General features: G+C 36.9%; 1 protein-coding gene across 3 annotated transcripts in view; it reads left to right on the forward strand.

Moving 5' to 3' along the window:
* The window catches only part of GLRA2 (glycine receptor alpha 2), a 172554-nt gene that overhangs the window by 33775 nt on the left and 126161 nt on the right, over positions 1–12618 (forward strand). For 2 of the 3 annotated variants that reach the window (XM_074359731.1, XM_074359733.1), the window contains exons 3-4: positions 5737–5804; positions 11750–11973. In XM_074359731.1, the coding sequence (XP_074215832.1) occupies positions 5737–5804; positions 11750–11973 (292 nt within the window). Of the gene's footprint in view, positions 1–5736; positions 5805–5899; positions 5968–11749; positions 11974–12618 lie in introns of all 3 variants that reach the window. The other variant, XM_074359732.1, reaches the window with a different exon arrangement.

Genomic DNA, 12618 nt, shown 5'->3' on the forward strand with positions numbered 1-12618 from the left:
CTGATAAGAATTCCAACACCCTTTTTTTCCCACAGAAGTGAAAAATCCAATCCAATCCAATACTCAAGTTCATATGAAATTGCAAGGGGCCCTGAATAGTCAAAACAATCTTGAAAGAGAAAAATAAACTAGAAGGATTCACAATTCCTGATTTCAAAATTTACAGCAAAGCTACAGTCATCAGAACAGTGTGGTACTTACAGTAGCATAAACATGTTGACCAATGGAATAGAACTGAGAGTCCATACGTCTATGGCCAATTGATTTTGACAGGGGTAGCAAGTCCATTCAATGAGGGAGAGACCAATATTCAGCAAATAGGGCTGGGACACCTGGATTTCCACACGCAAAAGAATGAAGTTGGACCTCTATCTCACACCATATACAAAAATTATCTCAAAATGAATCAACAGCCTAAATATAAGGGCTTGAAACCATAAAACCCTAAAAAGAAAACAGGGGTAAATCTTTATGATCATGGATTTGGCAGCTGATTGTTTTTGATGACATCAAGCACAAGCAACAAAAGTAAAAAATAGGTAAGCTGGACTTCATCAAAGCTAAAAACTTTTGTGTATCAAAGGACAGTGTCAGAAAAGAATAAAGACAACCTACAGAATGGGAAAATATTTACAAATTATATCTGATAAGGGTTTAATATCCAGAATATATAAAGAACTCCTGTAATTCAACAACAGAAAGACAACCTGCCCAATACAAAAATGGGCAAAGAACTTACAGACTTCTCTCCAAAGAAGACAGCAAATAATCACATGAAAAGATGTTCAATGTCATTAAGGAAATGAAATTCAAAACCACTTCATACATACTAGGATGGCTATTATCAAAAAATGGAAAGTAAGCATTGTTGAAGATGTGGAAAAACTGGGAGTCTTATATATTGCTTGTGATGAAGTAAAATGGTGCAGCCAATGTGGAAAATAGCATGGCAGTTCCTTAAAAAGTTAAAGATAGAATTAGCAATTTTACTCCTAGTTACGTATATCCTAAAGAATTAAAAGCACAAATTCAAATATTTCAATGCAGCATTACTCACAGTAGCCAAAAGTTGACAACAACCAAGTGTCCATCAACATAAATAAACAGCATGTAGTGTGTGTATGTAGTGTGTGTATCCATATACACACACACTCACATACACATAATAGATTATTTTTGAGGCATAAAATAGAAGTTCTGATACATGCTACAACATGGATGAACCCTGAAAATGTGACGCTGAGTGAAAGAAGCTATACACAAAGGACAAATATTATATAATTCTACTTATACGAAATATCTTGAATAGACAAATTCATAGAGACACAAAGTAGATTAGAAATTACCAGGGGCTGGAGAGAGAGGAGTATGGAGCGTTGCTGCTTAACGGTTACAAAGTTTCTATTTAAAGTCATGGAAAAGTTTTGGAAATTTTTTTTAAACACTTTTTATTGATTTATAATCATTTTACAATGTTGTGTCAAATTCCAGTGTAGAGCACAATTTTTCAGTTATACATGAATAATATACATATTCATTGTCACATTTTTTTCTCTGTGAGCTACCATAAGATCTTGTGTATATTTCCCTGTGCTATACAGTATAATCTTGTTTATCTATTCTACAATTTTGAAATCCCAGTCTATCCCTTCCCACCCTCCGTCCCCTTGGCAACCACAAGTTTGCATTCTATGTCTATGAGTCTATTTCTGTTTTGTATTTATGTTTTGTTTTTTGTTTTTGTTGTTTTTGTTTTTTAGATTCCACATATGAGTGATCTCATATGGTATTTTTCTTTCTCTTTCTGGCTTACTTCACTTAGAATGACATTCTCCAGGAGCATCCATGTTGCTGCAAATGGCGTTATGTTGTCGGTTTTTATGGCTGAGTAGTATTCCATTGTATAAATATACCACATCTTCTTTATAGATAGTGGTGATGGTTGCACAACTTTGCGGAAACCTTCATTAAAGAAATTTGCCTAACCTTATGCAACAGAGTTTTCCAAACTTGTTTGACCTTAGAAGTTTTAAGGGACTATAGTTAACATTTTAAGGAACACTCATGAAAGACAAAGAAATGATCTTGACCTTGAAAGGGACTAAAAATGATCTGCAGGAACAAATTCCCCTTGTTAAAGAGCAGCCTGCTTCAGCAGGATGTGAAGAATGGGGCCTGAGTTTCAGGGACCAACAAGGTCCCAGGTGGTGCTGATTCTGCTGACCTTCCAAAGACAGTTTGAGTAGCAGGGGATATAACAGTTGGATGCACTATTCACAGTGATCCTATTTTCCCTCTTACAGCCAATTTAATCAACTGATCCAAAACTGAAGATGTTAATGGACAATAATCAATAACTATATTATCCTTGTCAAGTAGCATAACTATAATTTTACTTGGGTTACCAAAACAAATGCCTTACTTCAAAGAAGATAATCTGAGAGAATGATATATAGCAACAAAGAGGATCAGTATGGGATGGGGCTTGTCATAACTTTGTGCTGGGGGTCAGGGAGGGGAGCCATTTTTCCAAATACATTTCAAGTATTTCAAAAATGTTTTTTATTTCCATTGATATATGAATCACATACTTGAGTTATGGCAAGATTGCTCTTTCTCATAAGAATAAGGCAAAAAATAAAGGAAGGAAGAGCAAGAGAGAAAGGGAAAGAGGAAAGGAGAGAGGGAAGACTGGAAGTAGGAGACGAGGAAGGAAAGAAAGAAGGAAGGAAGGGAGGGAGAGAGGGTGGGAAGGAGAGAGGGGAAGATAGTGATGTGAGAGATTAGATGTCTACATAATTCTTCTTCCCAGTCAAATTCTCATCCAATTCACTTTGGAAAACCTTTGCTGATTAATTAGATGAGGTTAACTAGTGCTAACTCTTTCCTTCTAAAGTTTATAGCACACATTTATTCACTGGTGATCACATCTAAGAATGTGTCCTTGTTAATTAGAACACCTTAGATTATTGAGCTAAAACACAGAGGGAAGGTTGTTCTGGCACATATCAGGATAACTCTTAAAGTGAAAAACAATTCTATCATTCAACCCAAAGAACTTGCAGGCATACTCCCACATTTAGGTAAACTATATCATCAGGATAATTCTATTGGCCTCAGGCATTTTATCCCTGTAGTTTAAAAAAGTATCCCTAAAGTTAGGCAATTTCTGTCTCACACAAACTCATTGACCTTGGGGAAATTAATCATCTCTGTGCTTCAGTTTCCTCATCTATAAAATGGGGGACACGATAGCACGTAATTACTGAAGAGTGAAAATAACGCACTCACTGACACTCAGTGAGGTTTTAATATGTGTGAGCTCTTATTATATGCACATGCTAATCCCTTACCAAAAGTTTTACTTCTTTTTCTTTCTAAGGTTTTATATCCAAATGCAAATGAACCTTGAGGCAATGCCCAAGATTGAAGCGATCAGATGTAAAGGATGAAATTATCCCAGAAACGTGCAAACCAATGGAAAATACCATGGTTGGCAGGTCAGGGGAAAAGAGGACATTATGCAATGAATCCAGAGCAGCGAAGTGCTTGAAACTTTACGTTTTTGGAATCAGAATGATGAGACACTGAATCTCAGCTTTTCTAACTACTGTGGCATGACTTTAAGCAAGTTATTTAACCTCTCTAACCCCTGGTTTCCTCATCTGAAAACATTTAGTGAAACAGTAAAATGAGGGGGTTTTTTTGTGAGGATTAAACAATATAATTTTTAATGTGCTTAGTACAGTGTATTAATATGTGGTAACTTAAAAAATACTGGAAAGGATAAAAACAAATATATGATGGTAAGACCCAGCCTTCTAATTTCTTCCAAGCCAGTTGGGGAAGCCAGACAGATAACACACAGCACAAGACAACCTACTTTTGGATTTTCAGATTCCTCCCATTAAGATGACACTTCTCTTTTTCCTGTTTCTTTCCCCACATCATTCATTTTCTACCTTGCATATAAAAATTCATTAAAGTTTTCCATCCTGAATTGGACCATCTAAAGGGAAATATTTTATTGTGAAGGGAGGAAAAAAGCAAAGAGACACAATTTCTCACGACTTGCCTCTACCTTATCTAACTTATTTCTTATTAGGAGAATAATGTATTTGTTATGCATAGAATTTTATGGCCAAGAAAGAGACTCATTTAGAGTTTTGTTTGGTTTCATTCTGAGTAACCAAGAGAAAAACAAAATTAAGCAGAGTAGGACGGGACCATGGAGAAGAAGTCATCTTGGCAGATGCTGAATAACAGGGGGATGAACTTGGAATCTTTCAAAGATATAGGCTGAAAATGTTTTGATAATATGGTGGTGCCTGTGATTCCATGCCTGCAAGCCCCTTTTTTAAAAAAAAACAAACACACAATTATTTTTTCATTAACTCCAGAAAGGTTAGCTATGTTAAAAAGAAAAACAGCTTAGCACATCTCTTTTTCTAAAACTCCTTGGTCCTTCTTTTACCAAAAGTCCTTGCCTGGGGACTTAAATTAGCTGCTTAGCCCAAGTTTCCTTTCCTCGTTTTGAGAACCTAATGTGAACTTGTGGAAGTAAAAACATGGTACTCGAGTGCCGCCACAACTGTGTTTAATACCAGCCTTTGAGGGAGGCCTCAAGTCAAACTCTTCCTCATTCAGACCCTACAGGCTTGTTGGGTACAAAGCCAACTGGGGTGTAGCTTGCACCAGGTTGCTGAGCCTCTGTTGAGTGAAGAGAGACAAATTTCCACGGGGGGGAAGAAGCAGTGAGTAAATAGGTGGTTCATGGCAGTATGTTCCTGTCTCAGAAAGCATTATGGGGAAACTATATGAGGGCAATAAACATATTACCCAGCAAAACATGAAACTGAAAATCATCAGAAAGTGATTTATCTGTTGTCAAAGGGCAAAGGGTCTGTGGCCATACCCACCCGACCCCTGAACACACCTGATTTTACCTGATCTCTGAAGCTATGCAGAGTCAGGCCTGGTTAGTGCTTGGATGAGAGACAAAGAGCAAAAGGAAATGAGAGTTAGCTCCTGGGTCTCTGGAGGAAAAAGCCAACTCTTTGTTCAAAGCACATCTAGGATTAATAAACCTTGCTTTACACTATATTTATTGAGGCAAAAATCTGGACATTAAGTGACACTGCTATGTTTATTTCTTAAAATGAGCTAATTTTTTTTCACTTTGTATTTCTGTGCATCATTTTTCATTGGCGGGGGGGGTCAGAGAATATAAAGAAGGAATGGGGTAAATTCAGAGGTATCAAGAGAATCAAACTAGACCTACTGATTTAAAGGGTATCACACCAAAGGAGATGGATGTTCCTGACCCATCCACAGTTCAAAATGCAGCTCCATTTGAACTCACGAGCCAGGCTACTTCATCACCATGGGCGCCCACTGTTGACATCTACAATGTTGATGAGCCTAAGGTCAAAGAAAGCCACCTATCCAAAAGTCTATTTTGATAGCAACCACTCACAATTAATTCAGCTTAACAGCCTTCAGCTTGTATTTTCCAAATCCAAAACTCTTCAGGGTAAGTTATCATGCTTAACTGTCATTATTTGAAATACCAGTGGGAATGTTATCACTATGAACCTCTCTGGGTAAAACTTTTTTTTTTTTTGCAATGTCATCATCATTTTAATTTTGTTCCCATCCTTAGTCATTTGCACAGATGTTGATGGAGCTGTATTTTTGCTTCAATGTCTATTGCAACATTCTTATTGCGTTCTGCAGGTCCTCCAGTAAACGTTACTTGCAATATTTTTATCAACAGTTTTGGATCAGTGACAGAAACCACCATGGTAAGTGCTACAATGCCACTGGCAAGAGAATGACGTGACTTGATTATGCCATAAACACAACCTGTCAAATTTTCTATTTATTGTTCAACTTGCAGGGCCTCCTGTAAATGTTACCTGCAACATATTTATCAACAGCTTTGGGTCAATAGCAGAAACTACAATGGTGAGTGGGACTGAGCATTGAAACCATTGTGTGAAGAAACGGGATATGCGATCAAAGAGCACTGTTGTATATTTGTGGGGCATTTACTGAGTGCCAAATTCCAAGTTCTTTCACCTCTAGAAAGCAATGAGTTATACTCCTTCAGCTTTGAAAGTCATTACTCAAGTGTTCATTACTTAAAATTCAATAATCTCTTATCCATCATGCCACAGAAGTTTTGGAAACACTTGATGTTTGGTTAGATTTAGGTCAAATTATCAGTAATACGTATGGTCTATGGTTAAGGATATTTTAACATTTTCACCTCCAATATTTGAGAAGTAGAAATTTCAAAGTTTGGGAGATATTTTTCATCTAATGGAAGTCTTAACATAATCAAGCATCTGATATGCTACATTTAAGATATATGCCAAGGAGATGACCTTAAAATAAACACACACACACACACACACACACAATTTGGTGGCAATAGAAAGCTGTTTCAAGTCCACAGCAATTACATCACATGCATGGCTTTTCCAAAGAAAAAAAACTCATAAACATAAAACTAAAACTCATCATAATCTATGTGCAGACATGTTTCACATACATGAAACAACTGCAGATACTATCAAATTCACTAAGGTTCCTTATAGATGTCACAGCGGTGGGGTTGCCTGTGACACAGCTTATTAGATCAGCAGCCTTACAGTGCTAGGCTACGGTGTGAGATTACATTTTGGGTGAAACATTTTCTTGGTCCCCATACCACTTAAGTCCTAAGTCAATTGGCTGATTCTAATTTTCATGACTATGTAAATTATACAGCGGTATTACTGGATGAGATCAAAATAAAATATAGTCGAGTTTGACTAAGTACTATGGTGGCTAATGTCCTAGAAACACTCAAGAAGTGAAATAATGAGAATAATGCCACGAGAAGTAAAAAACAGCATTCCCCTGTTTTTATGAATTCTTTTAGGTTTCTAGGATTGTGTTTAACAAATGATTGTACTTTTGGGTGTCCTTGATGTAAAAGAGTAATTTACCTTTTACCACTCCTTTCTACTGGCAAGTCAGACATAATGCAACTCCACTACCCATTTTAATATTATTCTGACACAGCACTGTCCAGAAATGACACTTCTAGGGCTTTGACAGGACATAATGCATTAAGAATTTTCCCCAAATAAGATAGTTTTGATAGGGTTATTAAATGACTCAGAAGAAAAGCTGATCATGGAAAGAATACTCCAACTCTGGACTTGGCATTCAGTTTGTCTCTCCTCTCTTGGTTTTATCCTGTTAACAGAGGGCAAATCTTCCAGCCGCCCAAATCACTATCACCAGCTTTACACGATGGCATTCAATGACAATATTTGCACGACCTAATGCTGATTGCATTAATTAGACCCCCTAAGTTGCTTTGACTAAATCTCATTGCATTTTACCCTCAATCAAAAATGTAAATGTGCACCTTTTCAATGTTCATTCCTGCAAGAGAAAGCTAAACATTTAAGGAGATGAAAATGGAAACTGGTTATCCTTGTTTTCCTGTGTCTGTAAGAGCTACTGAAGGTGTTTAATAAGTGGGCTGCTTAGGTGCTTCCTGGTCACTTATTAAGGTGTCCTTTGTCATGTTTCCTATGAGAAAATTTGGAAATCATCGCTTGAGTGTAATATCAACGGTCTGTCTATTCTGCTGTATGACATAGATTGAATCGCATGATCAGAAGAGTGATGTGTATTGTGCTTTTTTAATTTTGTCTTAGCTTTTGATGTGACAAATGTAATTTGGCTTTTTAAAAATATCTTTTATTTTCTTCAATTATGGCTTTTGTGTGAAACTAAAAAAAAATATAAATATATATATACATATACTTTGAAACTACCGTGCTTAAATCAAAGAATAAATCCTCATGTCATGTAGGGTAGGGACTGGCAAACTTCTTTTTCTGTAAAAAGCGAGGCAGTTAATACTTAAGACTGTGAGGACCAGATAGTTTCTGTCACAACTACTGAATTCTGCCCTTTTGGCATAAAAGCAGCGATAAACAATAGGAAGCAAAGAAGTATGGCTGTACTCCAAAAAACTTTACTTATAAACACAGGTTGTGGCCAAATTTGGCCCACAAGCCAGAGGTTGCCAACTCTGGGATCTAAGGCGTCAATATTTAAATGGATATTATTCAGATGCTTACAAGAACATGAGAATTAAGTTAAGGAAACAATCTTTGTGGTGTGGTCATAGCATTAGAAAGTACCAGAAAAAGTGAAACGTTAGAAATTCTAAATTTGATGTGAAATAATAATATGGAATATAGGAACTTATATTACCTTGTTAAGAATATAAAGATCCTATGACTTACACATAGCTGTTGAAAAAATAAAAAGTGCAAATAGGTATTTACACACACACATATATATTTATATACATACGTATTTTTTAATGTGAATGTTTCCATTACCTAATCCAGCACCCAGACAGTCAACCATAGGAAAACAAACTTTAATACAAGGAAATATGTCATTTATTTGAAGTAGAATCTGCCTCTGGAGAGAGAAGACAGTGTAAAAGAAAATTCAGTCTACATTTAAGCATGATTTCTCCCTTAATATGTCATTAAACCTAGAAGTAAAAATAAAGACAAAGAAAGGCTACGAACAATATAACTATCTCCTGTGGCTTGGAATATCTTGAAAGAATAAACCTATCTGTAAACAGAGATGATGCACAGATAAACCACACATGTCCAATTTTTACCCTACACTGAAAATGACAGTGAACTGAAAGAATTACAAAGGCATAGCCCCAGAAAATCTTTACTTTGGCTTCTACTTCTCCAAATCCTTAGGTGTCCTTTTCTATTCTTTAATAAAGGTCTTTATGGTTGCCATTTGTTTTGGAATAATGTATATCATCATAAACAAAATTAAGGAAAATTTAAACTCCTATACATTATAGAGAATAAATACTTCCAAAGGCTGTAATAGAAGTCTTATTTCATAAAATTCCTGTCATTGTAGCACAGAATATATTTTCTCCTCTAACTTTTCCACTTGTCCTTGCTTACAAATAGGCTAATTAATTTATTTTAAATGAACTGTTAGACATTTAATGGCTCTATTTTTTTTCTGGTACATATGTATTTTTATTATTAATATTACATTGACTCTGTATTTACTTTTTTTTAAACAATATAACATTTTTTATTGATTTATAATCATTTTACAATGATTCAGTGCTCTTTTTAAAGTACTAATATTGGGAGAAATCTATTTAATTATTTTCTATATATAAAATTCAAACTAGAAAATCAGGAAACACTGGAGAAGAATACTCATGGGAAAGACTTTTTGGAAAGATGTACATTAGTGATGAAAATGTATATTGAGATTTTCTTAAAAGGGTAATGTTTTCATATTGTATGTAATGAATGTAATAGTCTCTAGAGTTTCTCAATGTGCATCTTTAAATCATTCTCAGGTTCAAGGGAGGATGGCAGTGATGTTCTCCTGGTGATTCTGCCGCCCAATACTCGCTATCTGGCTGTTCCTGGCCTCTCCCATTCTGATTTATTGCTGGGTGGGGGGCCTCAGTGGCCTCCCAATGGCGAAGAAATTTAACCCATTCACTTCTGTTATTTCCAGCTGTCATTACTTCCTGTACTTAGAGTTTCTCTACCTCCAGAATTGACTAAGGGATGACATCCTCTTCTTTCCTACTTCCTACTGAAACAAGCTCAGAGACCCCTCCCCCCAACACACAAAATTTTATTAAAGATAATTGGTTCCCACCCCCAGAAAAATAAAATGGGTAGAAGTCACATAGTGGAGAAATTGCATTTTTCCTCAGGAAATCTCACAGTTGATCCATTTAGGGCATATTTATATGCAAATTGGATTAGTATATTTTTCAGTAGCCCCTGTTTTGATTTTCCACAAATCACACATTCCTATTCTTTACTCACACAAAACTCCAAAGCTTCTGGTAACTCCTGTTGCCAATGAAACACTGAACTGATAATCTCTTTCCAGTTACAACCGTCTGGCCCCGTTGGACGATTCCAAAAATGCAAATTACGTGATGGGGAGAACTTTGAAGTTCTGCCATTCTCCTGGTTCACTCACAGAGGGAGGAGACAGCCAGGGAGCAAATAGGATGGTGCGGAAGCCTGGCTGGGCCCACCTCAGCACCCTCTTAGTTCTGGGAATTTGCCGTGCAAGCCTGGTATAATTTCAAATAAAAGTCAGCTTTAAAATTTTCTGAGTCAGAAAGTTCTTATGTTGTGCAAAATTTATGGTTATTTCTTTTAATATTTCAGCTTTTCCAAATGAGCTGGGTTTTGATGACTGATTTTCATAAGTTAGTAACTGTTTGCTCATTAGCATTCTTTAGGCCTATATTCAGCACTCTTTCTAAGAACTGCCACCTCCAAAATACTCTATTAGCCTGATCATCAGGATGGCTGTATTTGGAAGGAAGTCATGGGAATCTGGAGAGTTTGGTAACAAGCAGAAGGAACTGGATTGAAGCCCTTTCCCATATACCCTGATCTTAACCTAGTGATGGTTTTTCTTTTGGCTCTAAAGAGATTAACCAAAATTGACCATCCTCAGGGGGTCTCCACTGTACCCTATAGAGTAACCAACCATTTGAGTTTTGCCTGGGACTGAGAGGCTAAACTGGGAAGTTCTCAGGCAAACCAGGTCAGGGTGATCACCATTAGAGAAAAGTAAACAATGACCCAAAATTCAGGCACCACAACAGAGAAGTGTAGACAAAGCAAATGAAGGTGAGAAAGGTAAAGGAAAGAGAGTCAGATGGGATGAGTATATATCACCCTAAATGACCATAAGTGGCAGAAGTGGACAACTGTTAGCTCTGAACCATAGTCCCACTTGCCTACAGAATACTGTGGAAGTCTCTATTGGGGTCCACTCTGTCAAGCGAAGCAAGAGTTTCCATGAACCTAAAGACCTTTGAGTAGAAATCTCTGAGAAGAAGTTACCGCCCCAAGCTGATTCATCAGCACAGAAGAAAATTCCCAGGCCAAGTGGGAATGATAGGGTGTACCTGAGGCTCCCATAGGGAGGAACACCTTTACCAAAAGGTGCTCCGATTAGGAAAACATGAAAAAAAAAAAAACAACTCTGTTTTTATGAAGCATCAAGTCGACTACTGTAGATACAACCCATTCAGAGAAATGATAACATATTTAAGAATTTCAAAAGTAAGTAACTGCAAGGGAATGATCTTGTCAACAGGAACTATCTTAATATTTACGTTGATGAATTTAAAAAATATTGCCCCATCATGTCTGAGTTTTATAATAAGATTTCCACTACCAGAATTATAGAGTGGGTTTTCTTCTGCCCAGAGCATCTGAGCAGAATGAAAATAGAGATCATGTCATTTCTGATTTGGAAAATAAATCAGGTTTATTTGACAATCTGCCATTCCAGTCTGATTTCTGTACTGGTGGTTACGTTCTTCTATAGCAAAATCAGACTGAGTTAGTATTATTTCCTCCCTGAATGACTAATTTAAACAAACAAACAAACAAACAACTCAACCAACTCAACGTCTTCCATTAGTGTTCTGGTTTGGTTAAGTCTTCTTTCTCGCCTCCGTTCCCACTCCTAACAGAGGGGTTTATTTTGACCAAGATATACACAGCCTGCTTTACTCGGACACCAGTACTGCATGCACCAGATCAGGGAGAAGAGTGATGGGGAAATGTAGAGGGACTCTTACGCCAGAGTGGGTTATAAGTAACTCTTACACATGGCATTTCTGTAGGACTACCGAGTGAATATTTTTCTGAGACAACAGTGGAATGATTCACGGCTGGCATATAGCGAGTACCCTGATGATTCTCTGGACTTGGACCCATCAATGCTGGACTCCATTTGGAAACCAGATCTGTTCTTTGCCAATGAGAAGGGTGCCAACTTCCATGACGTCACCACTGACAACAAATTGCTTCGAATTTCCAAAAATGGCAAAGTGCTCTACAGTATCAGGTAAGCTTACTTCGTCTGCTACCTGTTCCCTTCTCCATTTTTCTCCTGGCTTAGAGCTGCCTGATTCTGCAGGGCAAGGTGTAGCTGAATATTTAACTTTAGTGGTCTTTTGTTTATCATTTGAATCTTAAAGTTGATGACTGTGCAAGGGGTTCCCATGGTCTAAGAAGTGGAATTCTCCACAATCGAAATACATTTGGGAGGATGCTGGGTAGGAGATGGTATCGTATAAATACCTGCACAAATGTTTTTGATTGGTTCAATAAAGGAAGTAAAGGCCCTTTAGTTCAATTACCATTGAACATAACATACAAATTCTCAATTGACATAATGAGGCCATTCTATCGCATTTAACTACACACACAGAAAAATTCAATGGCTCAGCTTGGTCACTGAGCATACTTTGAGCTCAGTGAGTGGGACACTGGTTCTAATCCCAGCTCTGCTTCTAAATAAACACGTGACCTTGATCTGTTAACTTTTCTTGGGCTTGAGCCTGGGATAGAAAATTCCTCAGATGCACTTTCACTTTTATATTCAAATATCATCTTCTCCAGAATCTTTATCACTCTAAGCTGAAAATAATCTCTCTTTTCTGAACTCCAATAATAGTTAGTCTGTGAATCTGTAAGGCTCTTACTTCTT

The sequence above is a fragment of the Camelus bactrianus genome, chromosome X, assembly GCF_048773025.1.
Source record: "Camelus bactrianus isolate YW-2024 breed Bactrian camel chromosome X, ASM4877302v1, whole genome shotgun sequence".
In the NCBI taxonomy this organism is placed as follows: domain Eukaryota; kingdom Metazoa; phylum Chordata; class Mammalia; order Artiodactyla; family Camelidae; genus Camelus; species Camelus bactrianus.